This window comes from Ranitomeya imitator, chromosome 6, assembly GCF_032444005.1.
Source record: "Ranitomeya imitator isolate aRanImi1 chromosome 6, aRanImi1.pri, whole genome shotgun sequence".
NCBI classification, from domain to species: Eukaryota; Metazoa; Chordata; class Amphibia; order Anura; family Dendrobatidae; genus Ranitomeya; species Ranitomeya imitator.
In genome coordinates, this window is record NC_091287.1 from 497534027 (window position 1) to 497557645 (window position 23619).

The following is a 23619-nucleotide window of genomic DNA, read 5'->3' on the forward strand; positions in this document are numbered from 1 at the left end:
AGAGGCTTTCTCAATTTGCCACATGAGGCTCTTACCCGATTTTAGCTCCCATAGTGTCCAAGGTCTTAAACCCTTCCCGTTCTCCTGAAGTAAAACTGCGCACTCTGACCGGTCGCCTGTTCTGCCCCTTTCCAGGTTCACAGTGCATAGGAATGAAATCTGGCGTTGTGAACGCCTTATGAGAGGGGCTGGGCACGGAGAAAAGTATATTGCACGTTAGTGGGTTGTTATCTGTGCGTGTATACCTCTGAAGGGCAAGGAGACGCGATACAGGTTATTCTAGTAATAAAAGTTTTATTTAAACAAATTCCAAATACAGTAAAAAGGAGAATACTGGATCTTTTAGGAAAGTGCTACACAAGATATAGTAAATATAAATCTGTAGGAAAGATCTTCAAGGCAACACAGGAAAGTGGAACCCAAAATACAGAAACCCAGAAATACAGGCCAAAAGGAAAAAAAAAAAACATAATTTCTTTATAATGACTTCACATTTTGCAGCAATTGATAAGTGTCGTCTTAAAAACATTTTCATAGAAAACATAGAAAAAAAATAAGTATTAAAATGGAAGGTGCCAATAAACAGTCCGCACCAGACAGTGCAGATTAAAGTTTCCTTGCGGATTAGCATTAAGATATTCGGGTTAGTCTTACCCCTCCGGAATAGAAGGGGGACGCCGTATGTACAATGTGTAACCCAGAGTGTCATACCAAGCTGTGCCCAAAGTTATCCATCCTTGAACCAGTCCGTCTAATTGTAGTTTACCCATGTAAATCAGGGGTTCAAATCAGGGGATCAAACCATGTTCTAGGGCAGATGGCCAGAAATAGAGGATTTGGTAGCCGCGGTGGTCAGATTACTATTCTACCACCTCACTCCAGGTTTCACTCTCAGGAAAACTATGCAGCAGATAGACGATTGTCAAAAAGATACCCCCCCACCCCCCGAATGTAATCCTCATTATCTCACGGACTTGTTTGGAGCATCATTAATCCATCCTTGAATTGGCCATCAAGCCCATTCCATACGTGTGGGTACTAGGTGGGTCAGTCCCTCGCTGATCGAACATTACTGACCTGTCCTTAGTATGCGGAATCAATGATTGTTCCACGAAAATACCCTTAAAGTTGGACCATTAAACCCGCAATGCTTCAATTTCCAACGGCTCCTACCATGGGCCACCACCATTACTCGGCCCGCATTCTCTGCCCAGCTGGCATATAAGGCACAGAAGACTGATGATTGGTATCCAAAATTGTATAAAGAGGATATGGGAGAATGGATGAGCTTGTGTAGGCTGCTCAGGAACAGTACAAAAATACTTGAGTGCATAGTTTCTCAGAAAAAAAAAACAGCCATCTTGGATCTGGATGGAAAGGGACATTATGCAGGGAAGGGTCAAAAGATGGTAATGGACAAATCCCAAGAGCCAGGTAGTCAATGCTCCCATTTGATTGCTATAGGTGCCTAACTTTTTGGACTATTGTGACAAAAAAAAAAAAAAAAAAAAAATCAACGCTAGCCTGCCTTCTGGTAGGCTACAGCTTGCTCAAGCCGCAATTTACGTTGAAACCGTAGCAAAGTTAACATTATAAAGGGCGACAAAGATTAGTTATAGGGTGCAGGTACGATCAACACAACCCCCTTCACTGTAATTATCAAGGGCTCAGACATCTTGTCTATTAGGACGTTTGGAAACAAAACAATTCATAAATAACTCCAAAAAGCTAAATTACCTCTATAGGAGGATAAAAGATGTAGCCGTCTGTCACCTAATTCCTGCAAAAATCTATTGCTATAGAAAACCCTACCTGCCGAGAGGCGACACGTCACAAACACGGAAACTGTAAAGATGCGCAAAGTAAAGAAACCCTCAGTGCAGCAGAAAGATCACGCACACCGCAAATCATAAAACTTCAGCTTCACTCATCATTAAGAAGATCGTCTTTTAGCTTCAGAACACCGATAATACCGCTATCCTGCGTGATTAGAAACCCAACTTAACTCACCATTCTCCCAAAAAAGAGAAACAAATGTTATACTGTCATTTCGTCACATCGGGGAATTACAAGCAAGTCTCATATTCCAGAGCTGTATTCACAATTCTGCTTAAAGGGGTTATCCAGTCTAAAATGAAGAGTGTGCAGTCACTATGTAACTACAGAATTATGAATCCCCCCCAGCGCACCACGAAGATTCACCGCCGGTTTCTGAGCAGGGAACAGCCGTGATGTACGGTATGTGTTATGCACACTTCTCAGCAGAACTCGTCTAGTGAGCGCAGACTCATTCAATACAAGTGTATGGAGCAAGGGTGCGCTCACCAGACAGGCGCAAGCCTGGAAGCATGCATATCTGATACATTACCGTCATCCCTGGCTTGGAAACCGAAGTGGTTACCTGGAGTTAAGCATTTCAAAAAACCCAACGCTTCTCTTCAATCCTCTGCCGATCCAGCACATGCCCTGCAGCGGTGTCTCCGGTACGGCAGTCTTTATTTAGAAGACCGCTGCAGCCAATCATTGCTGCCTAGAGCCGAGCCATGATTCCAGGAAAGGCAACCGACTGGCTGCAGTGATCAAGTGGCAGACTGGGATCAGATGACCACGTGCTGTCTTCACTTGAATCATGACTCCGCTCTGAGAGGTGAAGCCCGCAGCATGGCCGGTGAAAGCTAAGGCCAGGGGTCTGCATCCTGGCTGCCTATAGACAGACTGGCGGACCACCAGTGAGCAAGGCTTATATCGGCGGGGGATGGAAAAGTGGATTACTGTGTGTTTCTATTTTATAGCATTTTCCTCTATTTATTCATTAATTTTCAACCCCTCTATAAAAAAAAAAAAAAGTTCGTAAGGCTGAAGTAAGTGGAAGAAATAATCGAGTCCCAGAAGACAAGTGCAGTAACATTATAAATGGAGACCTGAGTGCAGTAAAAGCTTTCCTGTAGCCGGCACGCACGGGAACTTTACAGCTTGCATAGTTGTCATATTATTAGCTCAGCAAAGTGGCGGCGTACATCAGCGAGATCACCGCGCAGACTTTCCTCTTATTAGAGTATCACGAGTTACATTGAAAAACGCCCAAACAAGACATACAAAATAAATTAAAACAAGGGGGTTCATCTTTGGGAACGCTCGTAAACCCCTATAGCTGTGCTAGTGGCCGATCTTTGGACAAGGTGAGTGGCTTCTGATCATCTTTAGGGCTGTGCCTGTGCTTACAAGGGATCGAGAAGATTGGAGGAAGTGAATCTGTCACTGGGTTTCTTCTACGTAATGTGAGAGCAGTATAATGTAGAAAGAGACCATGATTCCAGTGATGTGTCACTTACTGGGCTGCTTGCTATACATTTCATTCAATCACAGTTTTTTTCTGCTGCAGATCTAGGAATGTGATCGCTGTTTAACCCAGCCCACAGCAGTGATTGGCAGAAAACTGCCAATCAGTGGTGAGGGCGTGGTTGGACTAGGAGGCAGCTTGTGTCTCGTGATAATCTCCTGGTGATAAAACACTAATTTCATTAAATCGACAACAATCAGCCCAGTAAACAGTACAACGCTGGAATCAGGGTCTCGGCCCCAACATTATGCTGCGCTCAGATTATATAGCAAAAATCTACAGACAAGAGATCCATCCCTTTTTCTTTTTCAGGAAGAATGTTATCAAATAAGTCACAAGGGTTAGGATATAAAATGCCTGTCTTTGGTTTTGCACGTCATCAGACCCATTACTTTCTGTATCAGCGTTCTCAGGATTTTATGTATTAACTATACAACAACACAAATAGACAAAATCCTCAAAGCCATCGATTGTGTCTATTTCGAAAAGCTTTGTTTTTACACATTGCTTAGATTGGATAGAAAAATACTTCGCTAAAGAAACCCTTATGCTGCCGCCATAGAGCAACCACACAAAAAGAAAAATGTGCTTAAGACGAAGACTGAAAATATTCTGGAAGACGAGAAATCCACCACTGATTTCTGACCGATCTGGTAGTGAGAAGATCCCTCATGCTTCGCTTATGCACATGGCTGTATTACTGATCTATGGTGTACGGATAATTATACGGCAGACTATACTGTAATAATAATAATAAAAAAAAAAAAAAAGATGGATAGCGTATCGCAATGGTATTGCCGGCTAAAAGTGGTGCCAACATTGTGCCGTAAAGCGAGTGTCTAAGGCCTGCAAGCATGACAGACTCCATTACTGGCGACGGGCAGCTCGCCGTGGGCATGGGGACCTTTGTGCCGGAGGCACGAACTTCTCTCCCCCACCCAGAAATGCAGTAGTAGTTGGGCACTCATGAGGGATTTTTTAAGTTTATCATGCATTATTTTGCTGATCTACTGCTCCCATACAAATCCACATGACAAAAAAAAAAAAAAAAAAAAAAAAAAAAAAAACATAATAAATTTCCCCCTCCAAATTTTGTGCTGTAGGTATACCACACTTAGAAAAAAATAAAACAAAACAAAAACAGATTTTAGCTTCAAAGTCAGCCCCTTATGAACATGATATCACTAATAAAGGATTTATGCAACATCATAAAAATAAATGGTTAAAAAAAAAAAATTAACCTGCGGATGTATTCAGAAAAAAAAAAAAAAAATCTGAAATTGTACTTGCCTATCTTTTCCCCAGTGTAAACCCTCCGGCGGTGTTCCCCTCTGTGTGTCCATGCTGCCGGCATATTGCTGTGGCGCTCATGTGTGGTGTTAGTGGCATCGTGGCTCCCATTGCCGAGCGGTGAGGACAACAATACGGCACACAACCGCTGCGGCTACAAATGGGGCACGGCGTACACTGAACGTAAAAGTCAGCGAGTATCAGCGCTGGATCGACAGGGGAAAGAAAAGGTTCACGTAACGCAATCCATGATACCACCGCCACTCGCCAGCTCTTAACAAAACCTGACTGTGAACCCACAACAGTAAAAATGCTAAAGTATAAATCCAGCCTTACAGACTTGTGCATCCCCAGCCATGATTCCCGAGATAATTGATAGTACAGCAAACTAACAGGTTCTGGTATAAAGGTGCAATCTCCTCGTCAAGTACAGAAGTAACATTTCCCAATTTCAGCGCTGAAAGGCACGTGGCAGAGATTGTTTGATCGCCCTTAGATCAGTACAAAAGTTGAATAGGAATATAGAAAAAAAAAAAAAAAACAAGCTAATTTTATAGATTCAGAAAATCTCTATAAAACTATCTGAACGCTGTGGAGAAGAAGCAGAAAAAAAAAAAAACCCGAAACAAAAAGACTATAAAGTTTTTCTTGAAAGAACCAAACTGGTTGTTAAACCAAGGCACATGTAGGTTAATATTCTCAGGCAAAGGAGCATCACTGATTTTGGGGATCACCAACTGAAAACCAGGATTTATGCTCCCCAGTAAAAAGCAGCCAAATTTAATGTTTTCATTCCTCTCCCAGTAAACAGTCCTTCCCGAGAGAAGTGGTAGCTGTCCCCTCAGTCACTGCTGTCATCGTCGTCGTCATCGGACATTTGATGAGACATTTGGGGGGAGCTGGAGAGAGAGTCTGATCGGCCGGGCAGACAGGCGGGCAAGTCTCCGTTAGACAGACGTTCGTAGCAGAAATCACACACCCGCACGGCCTTAGAAGCCTGGTTCGGCAAAAGGAACTTTTTCTCAGAACAGGGTCCGCAAACAACAAATCCACATTTCCGGCAGTGGTGCCTCCGATTCACGGGAGTAAATTTCACCTTCTTGCAGCGCATACAAGTGGGGGCTTCGGAGTCGGGGATCCAGACGGCAGCATGTTCGTTATTTGGGGTCTTCCCGCTTTTTGAAATTAAATCATACACGCATTTATTGATATGGTTCATCCATTCGGATTTTTCCGTCGCCGTGGCCGCGTAAACGGCAAATGATTTGGTGGGGGTTTTGATGAGCCACCCGTTCCGCAGATCTCCCTCGTCCTGGATGGAGTCAATGGTGACGTTCTCCAGGGGAATTATGTGCTGCTTGTTGTACTTCTTCTTCTGGATAACGATATTTCCGTACACCAGGATGTCGTTGAACAGGAAGAACTGCCTCGCTTTTGGCTTCTTTCTGCAGAGTTTTGTTAAGACTCCTTCTCCGATCAGAACCCGGCCATCGATCGCCAGAGGTTGACCGGCTGTGCCGAAGCAGCCTTCAACTACGTTTATCCGCCTTGCATTTGCTTCACTGTTTGCTAGACGATCCACCATCTTCTACAATGATCTAAAAAGGGGACAAAAATAAAAATATATCAGTTTTTACAATATAGGAGTTCTTCAGCCTCATTAACAGGCGGTTGGGTCCTTCAGAGTGAGGGAGGCTGTCTGAAGAGGATATCGGAATCACAACCAACCTCATCAACAACAGGAGCCCCGAAGAAATATTCTCCTGACCTTTGCTTTAAGAAACCTAATTAGTGATGAGCGAACGTGCTCCAGTAAGGCGTTATCCGCCATGCTCGGGTGTTAACCGAGTGACTTCAGCGTGCTGGAATAATATGTTCGAGTCCCCGCGGATGAATATCTCGTGGCTTTTCAACAGCCGCAACACAGGCCAAGAATTGCCAAACACACAGGTCTAACAGCAGCGAGACCTGCAGCCGCGGGGACTCGAACATAGTATTAAAGCAAGCTAAAGTCACTCTTCGCACCCGAGCATGGCGGATAACACCTTATCTGAGCACATTCGCTCATCACTAAACCTAATGGATGAACACTGCTGTTGTCAATGTGATTTTGGAGTATGGGGGATGTCAGATACTTTAGTTTGGTTCAATGCTAAAGACTTGCAGGCACTTTTTCCTCAGAACCTCTCATGATGGAAGACCATGTCTTTTTGAGGCGGGTCCACGCTTAACCTTACTTAGAAAAACTGCTAAACAGAATGAACATACAGGTCCTTCTCAAAAAATTAGCATATAGTGTTAAATTTCATTATTTACCATAATGTAATGATTACAATTAAACTTTCATATATTATAGATTCATTATCCACCAACTGAAATTTGTCAGGTCTTTTATTGTTTTAATACTGATGATTTTGGCATACAACTCCTGATAACCCAAAAAACCCTGTCTCAATAAATTAGCATATCAAGAAAAGGTTCTCTAAACGACCTATTACCCTAATCTTCTGAATCAACTAATTAACTCTAAACACATGCAAAAGATACCTGAGGCTTTTATAAACTCCCTGCCTGGTTCATTACTCAAAACCCCCATCATGGGTAAGACTAGCGACCTGACAGATGTCAAGAAGGCCATCATTGACACCCTCAAGCAAGAGGGTAAGACCCAGAAAGAAATTTCTCAACAAATAGGCTGTTCCCAGAGTGCTGTATCAAGGCACCTCAATGGTAAGTCTGTTGGAAGGAAACAATGTGGCAGAAAACGCTGTACAACGAGAAGAGGAGACCGGACCCTGAGGAAGATTGTGGAGAAGGACCGATTCCAGACCTTGGGGAACCTGAGGAAGCAGTGGACTGAGTCTGGTGTGGAAACATCCAGAGCCACCGTGCACAGGCGTGTGCAGGAAATGGGCTACAGGTGCCGCATTCCCCAGGTAAAGCCACTTTTGAACCATAAACAGCGGCAGAGGCGCCTGACCTGGGCTACAGAGAAGCAGCACTGGACTGTTGCTAAGTGGTCCCAAGTACTTTTTTCTGATGAAAGCAAATTTTGCATGTCATTCGGAAATCAAGGTGCCAAAGTCTGGAGGAAGACTGGGGAGAAGGAAATGCCAAAATGCCTGAAGTCCAGTGTCAAGTACCCACAGTCAGTGATGGTGTGGGGTGCCATGTCAGCTGCTGGTGTTGGTCCACTGTGTTTCATCAAGGGCAGGGTCAATGCAGCTAGCTATCAGGAGATTTTGGAGCACTTCATGCTTCCATCGGCTGAAATGCTTTATGGAGATGAAGATTTCATTTTTCAGCACGACCTGGCACCTGCTCACAGTGCCAAAACCACTGGTAAATGGTTTACTGACCATGGTATTACTGTGCTCAATTGGCCTGCCAACTCTCCTGACCTGAACCCCATAGAGAATCTGTGGGATATTGTGAAGAGAAAGTTGAGAGACGCAAGACCCAACACTCTGGATGAGCTTAAGGCCGCTATTGAAGCATCCTGGGCCTCCATAACATCTCAGCAGTGTCACAGGCTGATTGCCTCCATGCCACGCCGCATTGAAGCAGTCATTTCTGCCAAAGGATTCCCGACCAAGTATTGAGTGCATAACTGAACATTATTATTTGTTGTTTTTTTTGTTTGTTATTAAAAAACACTTTTATTTGATTGGATGGGTGAAATATGCTAATTTATTGAGACAGGTTTTTTGGGTTATCAGGAGTTGTATGCCAAAATCATCAGTATTAAAACAATAAAAGACCTGACAAATTTCAGTTGGTGGATAATGAATCTATAATATATGAAAGTTTAATTGTAATCATTACATTATGGTAAATAATGAAATTTAACACTATATGCTAATTTTTTGAGAAGGACCTGTATGCCATTCAAGGTCAACACATACAATATGTAAGGAAAAAATACGTCAATGGCGAAACTGCAGTAAACCGAGCCAAGCCTCCAAAGAAAAAAAACTTCAGAAAAAAAAAAAAAAAAACACTGCAGCTTATAAAAAAAAGATTTGTGGGCAGATACTATTATTGTGCCACGTCGGTGCGCCGGTGAAAACCAGCCAATGGCTGCAAGTCATAGGAGACCGTAATTTGTGCTTCATTCTGCAATACTATGGTATTGTAGTGTATAAGTGACCAGACAATTGCAGGTTCAACTCCCTAAAGAGGATTAAAAAAGAAACGCAGATAAAAAAAAAAAAAGTACCAGTATATTTTGAATTAACCCCACTTTCAACACATTAAAAATATTTAAAAAAAAAATGCATGTGGTATGGTGGTGTACACAAAACTCTGAAAATATTAAATCAATTAACCTACTGTATATACCCATGTATAAGCCAAGAAACCTAATTTTGCCACAAAAAACTGGGGCGCCCCCATCCCTGTCCGTGTATGCATGGCTCCTTAATCCCGTCCTTGTATGCATGGCCCCTTAATGCCGTCCTTGTATGCATGGCTCCTTAATCCCCTATCCTTGTATGCATGGCTCCTTAATCCCCTATCCTTGTATGCATGGCTCCTTCATCCCCTATCCTTGTATGCATGGCTCCTTCATCCCCTATCCTTGTATGCATGGCTCCTTTTAAAAAAACAAACATCCTACTTGCCTTCCCTGCGCAACTTTGTTGCATCTCGTTCCTGCAGCTCATCCTGCCAAGAGATCACATGGCCCCGCTCATTAAGGTAATGAATATTCACTCCACGCCTATGGGAGTGGAGAGGTGTGAATATTCATTACCTTAATGAGCGGGGCCACGTGATCGCTCAGCCGGAAATGCTGCCGTCGTCAGAACTAATGAGATGCAGCGAGGGCGTGCAGGGATGTAAGTAGGATGTGCGCTGGAATCCAGCGGCTGCGGCTGTCATTGTGCGCGATCACAGAGAAATGAACACTCATTTCTCTTTAGCACAGGCTTTAGCCACAGCCGCCGGCTCCGCCGCTCCCCTTCCCTCACCGGCTTTCTGGGACAATGACTTGTGTATAAACCGAGGGAGGCATTTTCAGCGCACAAAAAAAAAAGTGCCGAGAACTCAGCTTATACGAGTATATATGGTAATAAGTAAAAGGGAAAAAAAATTAAAACGCAAGAATTGCAGGTTTTTTTGTTTTGGCCACCGGAAGAAAATGCAATAAGGAGAGACCAATAAGTCGAGTAAATAAAGTCATTTTACCACGCAAATTTTTTTTTTTTTAAAGCCCTACACAGCACCATCGACTTGAGTGTTTCAGGTCTTGGAAAGTAGAATTTTTTTGTTTTTTACAACTTCTTAAAAAAAAAAAAAAAAAAAGGTTTGGTATTGCCTTAAGCCCTCAATTACCACCAATACGTCTTTTAACTGACCTAATATATAAGAGAATAGCCTCCACATACAGGTGACAATCCCGCAGCTGTCGGCTGTACACTATAGCTGACAACTTGCTGTACCAGCCACGATCAGTGTTGTCACCGTCCATACCTGCTTGACCCCTTAGCTCGCTGTCAATAGCGACTACATTATATAAATGGTTAACAGAGTGTGGGGGCTTCTCCCTCTTTATCCCCATCGGCACCCTGAGATCATGATTGTGTGGTCCTGATGTTTGCCATGGCAGTTCACGGCCAAATAGCGGCCTTAGAGTCTGCCGCCTACACGGACCTGTGCAAAAGTCAGCGACATTTAGGTGGTAAAAAATACACTTTCATTCCGGTCATGTCACACTGCATTAATTCCTGAAAATCACCTGAAGGGTTAATAAACTACCTGACTGCAGTTTTCAATATGTTGGGGGGGGGGGGGAGGGAATGCGGTTTTGAACATGGTATCATCTTTGGAGCTTTTCCAACATATAGGACCCCTAAAGTCACTTCAAACTGGATAGGTCCCTAAAAAAAATAAAATTTAGTACCGTAAGTTTGCTTGAAAAAAAAACAAAAAAAAAATTACTACTACATTTTGAAATCTCCCAAAAGGCTAACAAAATAAAAAAAAACATTGTACAAATGGTGCCGATGTAAAGCATGAGGGAAATGTTAGTAATGTTTTTCTGTGGGTATGACTATCTGGACTAAAGGGATAGTCATTTAAAGATTGTAAAATGCAATTTTTTTTTTTTTTTTTGACATTTGTCAAATTTCTGATTTTTTTTTTTTATAAGTAAACAAAACATATTGACCTAAAGTTACCATTATCATAAATTCCAATGTGTCACAAAAAAAATACAAAAAAAAAAAATCTCAAAATCATTGGGATTTGTTGAAACATTCCAGAGTTATTAAGACATAGCCGCACTCAGATTTTAAAAAAACTTGGCCCAGTCACTAAGGGGTTAAAAGGGAACCTGCGCCATGTTAAGAGATTGTGAAAATAAACACAGGGAATGCCAATCCCATAGAACAACCTGGAAACTCATAAAACAGTGAGGAAAACTCTGAACTACTGATGTGGGAACGTTCCACTATGTGGCATCCGCTGAACTGCATGGCCGCCCATTAATATGTATAACCTGTAGGTGGCGCTCTCCTAGGGGAGCAGGGTAAGGGTATGTTCACACGTTCAGGATTTCCATCCTTTTTTTTCAGGACAGTTTTTTTTAAAAAACTGCAGCTCTTGGCAGAAAACGCAGGTCCTTTTTTTGTCCTTTTTTGATGCGTTTTTGATGCGTTTTTTGATGCTTTTTTTATCCTTTTTTTACTGTGTGTTTCCTAGGAAGCTTTTTAGGGCTAAAATGGCTGAAAATACCCTAACCCTACCCCTAACCCTACCCCTAACCCTACCCCTAACCCTATTCTAACCTTAGTGAAAAAAAAAAAAAAAAATTCTTAATTTTTTTATTGTCCCTACCAATGGGGGTGACAAAGTGGGGGGGGTGTCATTTACTATTTTTTTATTTTGATCACTGAGATAGGTTATATCTCAGTGATCAAAATGCACTTTGGAGCGAATCTGCCGGCCGGCAGATTCGGCGGGCGCACTGCGCATGCGCCCGCCATTTTGCAAGATGGCGGCGCCCAGGGAGAAGACGGCCGGACGGACACCGGGACGCCGGGTAAGTATAAGGGGGGGAGATTAGGGCACGGGGGGGGCATCGGAGCACTGGGGGGGGGGCATCGGAGCACGGGGGGGGGGGCATCGGAGCACGGGGGGGCGGGATCGGAGCACGGGGGGGCAGCCACACTCCGCCCACGCACTTCCGCCCGCTCCCCCGCACTTCCTGCTGCAGCGGTTCTGCACATCAAATCGCAGTAAAACCCGCAGATATATTTTTGATCTGCGGGTTTTACTGCGATTTTGACCTCACAATGGAGGTCTATGGGTGCAGAACCGCTGCGGTTCAGGAAGAAGAATTGACATGCTCCTTCTTTTTTCCGGGAGCTATTCAGCGCGGCTTTTTTTTTTACAGTTTCCGGACCATGTGCACAGTGTGTCCTGTTTTCCATAGGGTACAGTGTACTGTACCCTGCATGGAAAACAGCTGCGGAACCGCAGCGGCAAAACCGCCGCGGTTCCGCGGTAAAAAACGCACTGTGTGAACATGGCCTAACAAGCCTCCTATTTATACATCTCCCGGAAGGACAGAAAAATGACCCAAGTTCTAAGAAAAGTCTCTGCAGAGTTCTAACATCAAGGTGAAGTCCTTACTAACATACACAGTCAGGAAAGACTTTAACCCCTGAACAACCAGGGGCATTTCAGTTTGGGAATTTCCGTTTTTCGCTCCTTTTCATCCCAGGGCCATAACTTTTTTTATTTTTTCAGTCAATATCGCCGTGTGAGGGCTTATTTTTTGCGGGACGAGTTGCACTTTTGAACGACACCATTGGTTTTAACATGTCGTGTATTGAAAAACTGGAAAAAAATTCCAAGTGCGGTGAAATTACAAAAAAAAAAAAAAAAAACACGAACAATTACATTTTTTTTTAAATGCTAAAACTTACCTGCCGTTATGATTCTCCGGGTCATTACGAGTTCATAGACACCAAACATGTCTAGGTTGTTTTGTTTTTTTTTGGTGGTGAAAAAAAAAAAAAAATTCCAAAACTAAAAAAAATAAAATAAAGGTGCCATTTTCCGATACCCGTAGCGTCTTTGTTTTTTTGTGATCTGTTGTTGGATGAAGGCTTATTATTTGCATGCTGAACGTAAAACGCAATTCTGGCGTTTTGACTTTTTCTCGTTACGCCGTTTAGCGATCAGGTTAATTCTTTTTATATTGATAGATCGGGCGATTCTGAACCCGGCGATACCAAATATGTGTTTTTGATTTTTTAAAAATTATGATTGGGGCAAAAGAAGGGTGATTTTTTCTTCCTTAACTAGTTAACAGCCACGGATGGATCGCGATTCCAACAGCGCCTGTTGTGAGCACATGTCAGCTGTATAGATCAGCCGTCATGTGCCCAGAAAGGTGCGGGCTCAGCGCCAGAGCCTGCACCAAACAGGGGGGAAGAGTCTGACGTAGGCGTACTATTACACCCAGCATCGGAAAGGGGTTAAATAAAGAGCCCCAACACCACTTCCTGCTGCACCCAGGACAGTTTCCCTGTAGGCTACACAGCAACGTGTCTTGCAACATGAAGACCACATTACACTAAAAAGTGAGTCTTTCAGGAGTTTTTTGCTAAATAATCTGAGAGTAGCACGATGCAGGGGGCAGAGACCCTGATTCCAGGGATATGTCACGTACTGGGCTGCTTCCTGCAGTTTTGATAAAAATCTGTTTAATCTGCTGCAGATCTAGCAATTCTCTAAATGACGAGCTATGTATAACCCTGCTATGATACCTCACTGGAATAAGGGTCTCTGCCCCTACATCATGCTGCTTTCAGATTAGGTGGGGAAAAAAAAAAAAAAAAGAGGACTTAAAGAGGTCATAAATGTTTTATGTCGAGCTGGACACAATTTAATTAGTGGCTGGAGAGCAAAATAAAACTACTTTTTGCCAATTTTCTCCTTTGCGGAGATATAAGCAAAGTATTGGAGGGAACAAACTCAATGTTGCGCAGCGAGAGCCCCGAAACCTGAACGATCTGGAGATTATCTGTATGGAGGAGGGGGCCAAAATCCCCGCTGCAGTGCGTGCAAACTTGGTCAAGAACTACAGGAAACGTCTCACCTCCGTAATTGCAAACAAAGGTTTCTGTATCAAATATTAAAGTTCTTATGTTCTATTGTACCAATTAATTTGCATTGTATTGCATGAACTATGTAAAAAAAAATAAAAAAAAAAAAAAAAAAAAATCACACAATGTGATTTTCTGGATTTTATTCTTAGATTCTGTCTCTCACAGGTGAAGTGTACCTACGATAAAAACTACAGACCTCTCCATTCTTTGTAGGTGGGAAAACTTGCAAAATCGGCAGTGTATCAAATACTTAGTTTTTCCCACTGTATTTATGGCGGTCCCATAAAGAATGAATGGAGCGGTGGTGAACATGCTAGACCTCCACTCCGTTCTGTAGGGCAGTGTTCCGGATTTCCGGAGTATTGCACAAGTGCTGGAATTCCTGCCTGTTTAGATGATGCAATCATCACCTGGGCAATAGTAAGGAAATCCTGAAGACATGACCTGTTGGTGGCCCTTGGGGGCCGGAGTGGGGGACACTTATAGGCGCTCTCTAGAGCCCTGTTCTGGGAATCAATGGGGACATTTCCACCGTCCTATAGACTTTCCATAACATTCATAGGTTTGATCAAACACAGAATTAAGATGATGCCTTTCGATAAAACCAAAGACTTACTGTGCATTTATGCTACTTATGGCAGCGCTTACACTTTTTCCTAACATCTGTATTTATGCTGAGGGGGATGAGGCGTCCTCCGCCCCAGACCACACATAGGCAGAAGCACGGCCGCGCTCACACTCCACCTCCACTGCTAAGAAGACGGCGGTCACACAAGTGACGCCAGGAAGGGAACTTCTACTACTTAGTAAAATGAGTCACACACATTACGTAACAGTCAGCTGAACCCACTAATTTAGGCAGGACCAGACAGTGATTATAGGAGGCGCTTGTTGAATTTCGAAACATGTAATTTTTTTCTTTTTTTGTGGGAAATATTTCAATACTAGGGATGAGAAGACTTGTGGATGTTTGGGTCTGTCGGAACTTTATGCAAAAGTTCGGTTCGGGAACCAGAACGGTACCCGAACTCAATCCCAGACCCCAGGGGGACCTGAACCTCCGAAGGATCCCACCATGTCATCTGTGTGACGGCGTGGGAAACAGCTGCTCTGACCGGCGGTAACCTTACTGCTGGTCACAGCGCTGCGGTTCCCACGCTGTCACACAGATGACAGCATGTGAGCCAGCATCACTGACCGGTGGTGAAAAGGATTACTGCCGGCCAGGCGTCGACTGATGACTACTACTCTCATCAGCGTATGCCTGGTCTCATTGAGAGCAGTCGTACGCTGATTAGAGCATTCACCAGCCGGCGCCTGAGTGAGAAATGTCAGTGAGATAATTAGTACTGTGTGTGTTACTTACTGTACATGTATTTAGCTAATAAATAAAAGAAAGAAAAAAAAATTGGTGTGGGGTCCCTCTTATTTTTCCTAACCATTACACCTGGAAGAGGCCAATATCCATGAAAAAAATAAAAAAAAGTGACATGGGGTCCCCCCTATATTTAAAAACCAGAAAGGGCTATTGATATTAATAGGCCTGTAAGGCAAGCCTACATGTGTAAACAGCCACGAGACATGCAGCCGTGGGGACTCAAACATATTTTTCAAGCACCAGAGCATGCGCAGATAACACCTTATCCAAGCACATTCTCTCGTCACTACACATGATACATTGGTCTTATCCAACATTGGGAAGTGTACTATTTTGCACTGGCATTGGTAACCTGTGACCAATCCATCAATGATATGTAACGTGATAAACATGGAGTGGAGGCGTTAAGTGAATACAACCCCTGGCAAAAATTATGGAATCACCGGCCTTGGAGGATGTTCATTCAGTTGTTTAATTTTGTAGAAAAAAAAAGCAGATCACAGACATGGCGCAAAACTACAGTCATTTCAAATGGCAACTTTCTGGCTTTAAGAAACACTAAAAAAAAAAATCAAGAACCAAAAATGTGGTAGTCAGTAATGGTTAGTTTTTTAACCAAGCATAGGGAAAAAATTATGGAATCACCCTGTAAATTTTAATATCCAAAAATAACACCTGCATCAAATTAGATCTGCTCGTTAGTCTGCATCTAAAAAGTAGCGATCACACCTTGGAGAGCTGTTGCACCAAGTGGACTGACATGAATCATGGCTCCAACACGAGAGATGTCAATTGAAACAAAGGAGAAGATTATCAAACTCTTAAAAGAAAGTTAATCATCACGCAATGTTGCAAAAGATGTTGGTTGTTCACATTCAGCTGTGTCTAAAATCTGGACCAAATACAAACAACATGGGAAGGTTGTTAAAGGCAAACATACTGGTAGACCAAGGAAAACATCAAAGCGTCAAGACCGGAAACAAAGCAATATGTATCCAAAACAGGAAATGCACAACAAAACAAATGAGGAATGAATGGGTGGAAACTGGAGTCAATGTCTGTGACCGAACTGTAAGAAATTGCCTAAAGCAAATGGGATTTACATACAGAAAAGCAAAGCGAAAGCCATCATTAACACCTAAACAGAAAAAACAAGGTTACAGTGGGCTAAGGAAAAGCAATCGTGGACTGTGGATGACTGGATGAAAGTCATATTCAGTGATGAATCGCGAATCTGCATTGGGCAAGGTGATGATGCTGGAACTTTTGTTTGGTGTCTACCACATTTTTTGTTCTTGATTTCTTTTACTGTTTCTTAAAGCCAGAAAGTTGCCATTTGAAATGACTTTAGTTTTGTGCCATGTCTGTGATCTGCTTTTTTTTTCTACAAAATTAAACTGAATGAACATCCTCAAAGATTGGTGATTCCATAATTTTTGCCAGGGGTTGTATTTAAAGACTTGGTGCAAACGACAATTTTTGATAAGTTTGCGTTGGACCATATTATTAGTGTTAGGGGTATGATCGCTCCACTCAACCTTTCTACACACATTAGGACACGCAAGCATTCTTTCATCAAATCACATGAGCAACGTCTGAAAAAGCAGGAAAATAAACTTTAAAAAATACTGAAATACCAGTATTGGGGATCAGCCGTCCTAAAGAATTTTGATGTTGGAGCAGCAGGAAAAAAGCCGGGCGAGTAGCAGACGGGTAGCTGGACCGCACACACCTCTCAGCTGCTTTCCCACAAACATATCACATTAGACAGCAGTGACAGATGGCGACGCGGAGGAGCCAGCGCCAACATACTGGATGTAATCATTCACCAGACCTGACCCTTATAAGCTCATCTAGAAAACACTATTAGGTTATCTAAAGCAAGAAACAGACCTGCGGCAATAAAAGTGACATTACCCGGCTGACACCACTCGCCGTTCCCAACAGATGACTGTAGAGAGCAGCGGAGGGAATCGGTCACTCAATACTGCCTTAAATTTAGCAAAAGTGAATGTATTCTCTGATGTCCTTCAAAAAGAACCTGAAGACCCACCTCTTCAGACAAGCCTACAACCTGCAGCTACCACTGATCGACCAAACCACTGCATGACCATCTCTACCCTCACCTACTGTATTCTCACCCATCCCTTGTAGATTGTGAGCCCTCGCGGGCAGGATCCTCTCTCCTCCTGTACCGGTTATGACTTGTATTGTTTAAGATTATTGTACTTGTTTTCATTATGTACACCCCTCCTCACATGTAAAGCGCCATGGAATAAATGGCGCTATAACAATAAATAATAATAATAATAATAATAATGTCGTGATGTACTGCAAAAATAAAATGGGAATAAACTCCCTACTGGGAGCGGCGACATGGCCGGTGGTACAATGGTATGAGACTTCCGGTGTGGACACTGATCTGTGCCGCACTTGTGGCTGCCACCTTTCTAGGTCCACGGCTTATATTTAATGAACCAACAGCCTTTTGACCCCAAAAAACTGCCTCCTGGGAATAGGTGATGCTGTTAGTTCAGGTCAGGAGACCTAAGGCCAGGCACAGAACTGCAGACGTGCCACAGACCGAATACGACAGCGACTAGAAGTATGAGTTTGGCCTAAAGGCCACTACATACCATAGCGGAGAGTCGGTGGCCATCTAATGTGTATGGGGATCTCCTGACAGGTGAGGACAAAGAACAGAATGGTCAGCCATTGGAATTTCAACAGTCGATCCTCCAGTTTTCTCCTCAACTGAGCCGAGAACTGTGGGGAGTCAGGAAAATGTACTTACTGCCGAACAAACAAGAAGCCAACAGCTCTCACGTGTGGCCATCTTTATTTTGGGCATTTGTTTCTTGGAACACTTCAAGATGGAATGAAAGTTCCCTATACACAGACTATAGGCTAGATAAGTGGGAACTATAAACACAGTCCCCGAGGATGGGCACCTATAGTGGGCACTATAGAAACCGTCCCAGAGCACATGCCCCTGTAGTGGGCACTATAGATGTAGTCCTCGAGCACATGCCCCTGTAGTGGGCACCATGGACGCAGTCCCCGAGCACATGCCACTGTAGTGGGCACTATAGAAAGAGTCCCCGAGCACATGCCACTGTAGTGGGCACTATAGACGTCCCCGAGCACATGCCACTGTAGTGGGCACTATAGAAAGAGTCCCCGAGCACATGCCACTGTAGTGGGCACCATAGACGTAGCCCCCTGAGCACAGGCCCCTGTAGTGGGCACTATGGACGTAGTCCCCGACCACATGCCACTGTAGTGGGCACTATAGATGCAGTCCCCGAGCACATACCACTGTAGTGTGCATTATAGATGCAGTCCCCTGAGCACATGCCACTGTAGTGGGCACTATAGAAGCAGTCCCCGAGCACATGCCCCTGTAGTGAGCACTATAGACGTAGCCCCCTGAGCACAGGCCCCTGTAGTGGGCACTATGGACGTAGTCCTCGAGCACATGCCCCTATAGTGGGCACTATAGATGCAGTCCCCGAGCACATGCCACTGTAGTGGGCACTATAGATGCAGTCCCCTGAGCACATGCCACTGTAGTGGGCACTATAGAAGCAGTCCCCGAGCACATGCCCCTGTAGTGAGTACTATAGACGTAGTCCCCGAGCACATGCCCCTGTAGTGAGCACTATAGACGTAGTCCCCGAGCACATGCCCCTGTAGTGAGCACTATAGACGTAGTCCCCGAGCACATGCCCCTGTAGTGGGCACTATGGACGTAGTCCTCGAGCACATGCCCCTGTAGTGGGCACTATAGATGCAGTCCCTGAGCACATGCCACTGTAGTGACCACTATAGACGTAGTCCCCGAGCACATGCCACTGTAGTGGGCACTATAGATGCAGTCCCCTGAGCACATGCCACTGTAGTGGGCACTATAGAAGCAGTCCCCGAGCACATGCCCCTGTAGTGAGCACTATAGACGTAGTCCCCGAGCACATGCCCCTGTAGTGAGCACTATAGAAGCAGTCCCAGAGCACATGCCACTGTAGTGAGCACTATAGAAGCAGTCCCCGAGCACATGCCCCTGTAGTGAGCACTATAGACGTAGTCCCCGAGCACATGCCCCTGTAGTGAGCACTATAGACGTAGTAACCGAGGACATGCCCCTGTAGTGGGCACCATAGAGGTAGCCCCCTGAGCACATGCCCCTGTAGTGAGCACTATAGAAGCAGTCCCCGAGCACATGCCCCTGTAGTGAGCACTATAGACGTAGTCCCCGAGCACATGCCCCTGTAGTGAGCACTATAGACGCAGTCCCAGAGCACATGCCACTGTAGTGGGCATTATAGGCACAGTCCCCGAGCACATACCACTGTAGTGAGCACTATAGACGTAGTCCCTGAGCACATGCCCCTGTAGTGGGCGCTATAGACGCAGTCTCCGAGCACATGCCCCTTTAATGCCTTTCCAGGTGAAATTACTTCCCTAAAAAGCCAGCAGTTTTTTCTTTCCTGGTTCTTCATTGCCAATGGTTTTGCTGTCATTTTTTGCAGGGCTCTGCTGCCAGTGTCTTTTTCCTATAATTTCAGCTATAAAAGAGCTGGCAGCTTCCACATGATGCCGCCTGAAAAATGAACACGTTACTTTTTTTCACCACTTCAGTGTGTGGATGAGATTTGTAACCGTCACATTCAAACAAATTTGGATGGAGACTCCACATGTCCACACCCAGTGTGAACCACAAGGGACGGACTCACACATACGGCCCTGATGCAGGTTCTTTTTGCCAGGAGTAGATACAAAAAGGAAGGAAAAGTAAAGAGGAAAGACCGATTCTTCTCAGTTTTGTTTCTACTTCCGTCTTTGGCTCAAAGAAATGCGTATAAAAAACAAACAAACAAACAAAAAAAACGGATTATGTAATGATATATGTCCGGTGTGTGAGGAGGCGGCCGACATTAACTGCAGACAGCGCCTGACACACACACCTGTTGTGGTGCCTTTGTCAAGTCGAGCGTAACAAGATCTTGTAATAACGAAGGGTTACACTTGGGTTTTATTTCCTTATGTGGCTGCAAAACAGAAATGTGCAGAAAAAGGTCACAAATCCAGATCCATCGGCTCACACCGGAGGGAGGTCCGACCATGGAGCCCGCTAGAGCCGAGGCGCTCTACAGTCAGTCCTGTACTCATCCTCACGGCCCCGTCCGAGGACCACTGGGCCCCGCTCAGGCGTACCCTTCATAATGCTGTGAGGCCCCAATTCATCATTGGTGTTTCCTTGGCTTTTTTGGAGTAATTTCCTCCTTCTTTAGTGGCTTCAGCGTCGGCCCATTAATCACACCCAGATTCATGAAATGTCACTTTTACCAAATGTTGCACTTTTCAGGGTATGTGCACATGTAGAATGGTCCACTGTGGATTTTTCCGCAGCGGATTTGATAAATCCGCAGGGCAAAAAAACACTGCATTTTTACTGCGGATTTACCGCGGTTTCTGTGCGGATTATACTGCGGTTTTACACCTGCGGTTTTCTATTATGAAGCAGGTGTAAAACCGCTGCGTATTCCACGCAAAGAATTGACATGCTGTGGAATGTAAACCGCTGCGTTTCCGGGCATTTTTTTCCGCAGCATGTGCACTGCGGATTGCGTTTCCCATAGGTTTACACTGTACTGTAAACGCATGGGAAACTGCTGCAGACCCGCAGCTGCGGAAACGCAGCAAAATCCGCAGCGTGTGAACATAGCCTTAGTCCTTGGAGAATTTCACCCCGCGCCCCCAGTGGAGCTATCACATTTGCGACTTTTGGTGCTAAAATGTCACCATAGCTGGTCAAGAACAAGATTTTTTTTTTTTTTTGCAAAATTCATGAAACGCATGGATCATGCAAAATTTGATGCAAAAATCAGCAGCCGACATAGAATTGTCACTGAGCCGAAGCTGTGAGGGTCACGAGGGCACCAGACTGTTCAGGTCTTTCCCTACAGTCCTCCCCACCCCCCAGGGCTCTGACCTTACAGTCCTCCCACTCCGACACCCTGACCCTACAGTCCCCCCCACCCCGAGGTCCTGACCCTACAGTACCCCCCCCATGGCTCTGACCTTACAGTCCTTCAACCCCCAGGGCCTTGACCCTACAGACAGTCCTTCCACCCCGAGGCCCTGACCCTACAGTCGCCGTCCCTCCCCCACCCCCCAGCTCTGACCCTACTGTCCCCTTCCCCCCCTCTCGGGGCTCTGACCCTACGGTCCCCGTCCCTCCCCCCCGGGGCTCTGACCCTACAGTCCCCATTACCCCCCCCCCCCCTTCGGGTTCTGACCCTACAGTCCCCATTACCCCCCCCCCCCCCCCGGGTTCTGACCCTACAGTCCCCATTATCCCCCCTTCCCCTGGGCTCTGACCCTACAGACCTCCTCTTGCTCTTCATACTGCCTCCTATGGAGCATCACAGCGTGTCAGAGTGACCCATATGAGGCTGCCATCATGTCCCCGGGCTCCGATTGTTGCCGCTTGTGATTTGGGCCGGATGAATCTAGTCACAAGTTCCCTTTAAAGCTCAGAATCTTCTGGGGGAGATAATTTCCACTATCATCAGCCGCACAGTGACCTGTGACTTATCGGGCACCGCCGGCTTCAACATCAGAGGTGAGCGGTGACATGACGACCCCGTATACAGGCCGAAATGGGGGCACGATCGGCAGGAGCATCACTTGTATCCCGTCCATTATAACAGGAGACGGACAGGCCTCGGGCCGGTACAGGGGGGTCTTCTCGCCATCGCTCACCTCCGATGCAGACAAAAGTAACCGGAAACCCCCTCCGGCAGGGAGGTATATCACACGGGGGCCACTCATCACTCGCTGCCTGTGAGCGTAGAGGGGTCCGCGCACGCCCCGCTGCCTCCATTCACTTCTATGGGGCTCTGAGCAGAGCAGCTCCCATAGAGATTAATGGAGAGAGCCAACACGGGGCCCCGGGTAAGGTGCGGGGGCCCCGGGTAAGGTGCGGGGGCCCCGGGTAAGGTGCGGGGGCCCCGGGTAAGGTGCGGGGGCCCCGGGTAAGGTGCGGGGGCCCCGGGTAAGGTGCGGGGGCCCCGGGTAAGGTGCGGGGGCCCCGGGTAAGGTGCGGGGGCCCCGGGTAAGGTGCGGGGGCCCCGGGTAAGGTGCGGGGGCCCCGGGTAAGGTGCGGGGGCCCCGGGTAAGGTGCGGGGGCCCCGGGTAAGGTGCGGGGGCCCCGGGTAAGGTGCGGGGGCCCCGGGTAAGGTGCGGGGGCCCCGGGTAAGGTGCGGGGGCCCCGGGTAAGGTGCGGGGGCCCCGGGTAAGGTGCGGGGGCCCCGGGTAAGGTGCGGGGGCCCCCCGGGTAAGGTGCGGGGGCCCCGGGTAAGGTGCGGGGGCCCCGGGTAAGGTGCGGGGGCCCCGGGTAAGGTGCGGGGGCCCCGGGTAAGGTGCGGGGGCCCCGGGTAAGGTGCGGGGGCCCCGGGTAAGGTGCGGGGGCCCCGGGTAGGGTGCGGGGCCCCGGGTAAGGTGCGGGGGCCCCGGGTAAGGTGCGGGGGCCCCGGGTAAGGTGCGGGGGCCCCGGGTAAGGTGCGGGGGCCCCGGGTGGGGTGCGGGGGCCCCGGGTAAGGTGCGGGGGCCCCGGGTAAGGTGCGGGGGCCCCGGGTAAGGTGCGGGGGCCCCGGGTAAGGTGCGGGGGCCCCGGGTAGGGTGCAGGGCCCCAAGGTGACAGGACCTGAGGATAAACAACACAGGACAAGAAGACGTCACTTCCCAATGATTTCTCCGCGTAACACGGACCCCAACAACACGGGGGCGACCACCGACCCCACCAATGTCACCAGCACGGGAATGCTGCGGTCTCAGATACCAGGCGGTAATCGGCCGACACTCCAGCCTCCCGGGGAAGTTGTGACCCAGAAGACGTGACGATAACATGGCCACCACGGTGCTGAAAGTTACGGCGCCTCTTCCTGCCTCCACAACTTACCCGAGGCTGCACCCAGGCACGCCGTCCTCCGCTCCGCACCCTCCGGTGACTGCCGGGATCCCGGGGCAACGTCTCCTGCACCGGGGAGAGAGACGCCGAGAGCCCGGATTACACACAGCAGACGAGCACTCCCGGGAGCGGCCACTCCTCTGGTCACGTGAGCCTGCGCCCCGCCCACAGCACGGAGGGAAGAGTGGCGAGCCGGCTCCGCCCCCTCACTGTGCAGCCGCAAGTGCGCAGCCGCGGAGCCAGTGCCGCCGTCCTGTCAGACTGTGGCCGCACAGTGCGCACAGAGAGCAGCGGGCGGGCGGTTCGGTAATAAAGTCCGAGCAGGCGGCGCCATAGTGGGGGAGGCGCCCGGGGCAGTGACACTCTGCCGTCACACCCAGGGCTGCAGCTGCTACTGGAGCAGTACGGGGCAGAGTTAGCACATGACCCAATTATTACACCCTAAAGTGACAACAGACCACAGGAAAAGACAGAACACCCCACCAAAAGTGAAATAAAGAGCTCAGAGCAGCTGCCATGG

The 23619-nt window shown here is 46.7% G+C and overlaps 1 protein-coding gene across 1 annotated transcript; it reads right to left on the reverse strand.

Moving 5' to 3' along the window:
• Positions 1-274: 274 nt before the first annotated feature.
• On the reverse strand, positions 275-23228 carry PLEKHF2 (pleckstrin homology and FYVE domain containing 2). Its single transcript, XM_069731682.1, has 2 exons — positions 23091-23228; positions 275-6228 (listed from the first exon to the last, which is right to left on the reverse strand). Exon 2 carries the CDS (start codon positions 6213-6215, stop codon positions 5472-5474), a length of 744 nt encoding a protein of 247 aa, XP_069587783.1. The 5' UTR covers positions 6216-6228; positions 23091-23228; the 3' UTR covers positions 275-5471.
• Between the last annotated feature and the right edge of the window lie 391 nt (positions 23229-23619).

Bases quoted from the DNA above. Each gene is read 5' to 3' on its own strand.
- PLEKHF2 (XM_069731682.1), bottom strand. From the start codon at position 6,215: ATGGTGGATCGTCTAGCAAACAGTGAAGCAAATGCAAGGCGGATAAAC.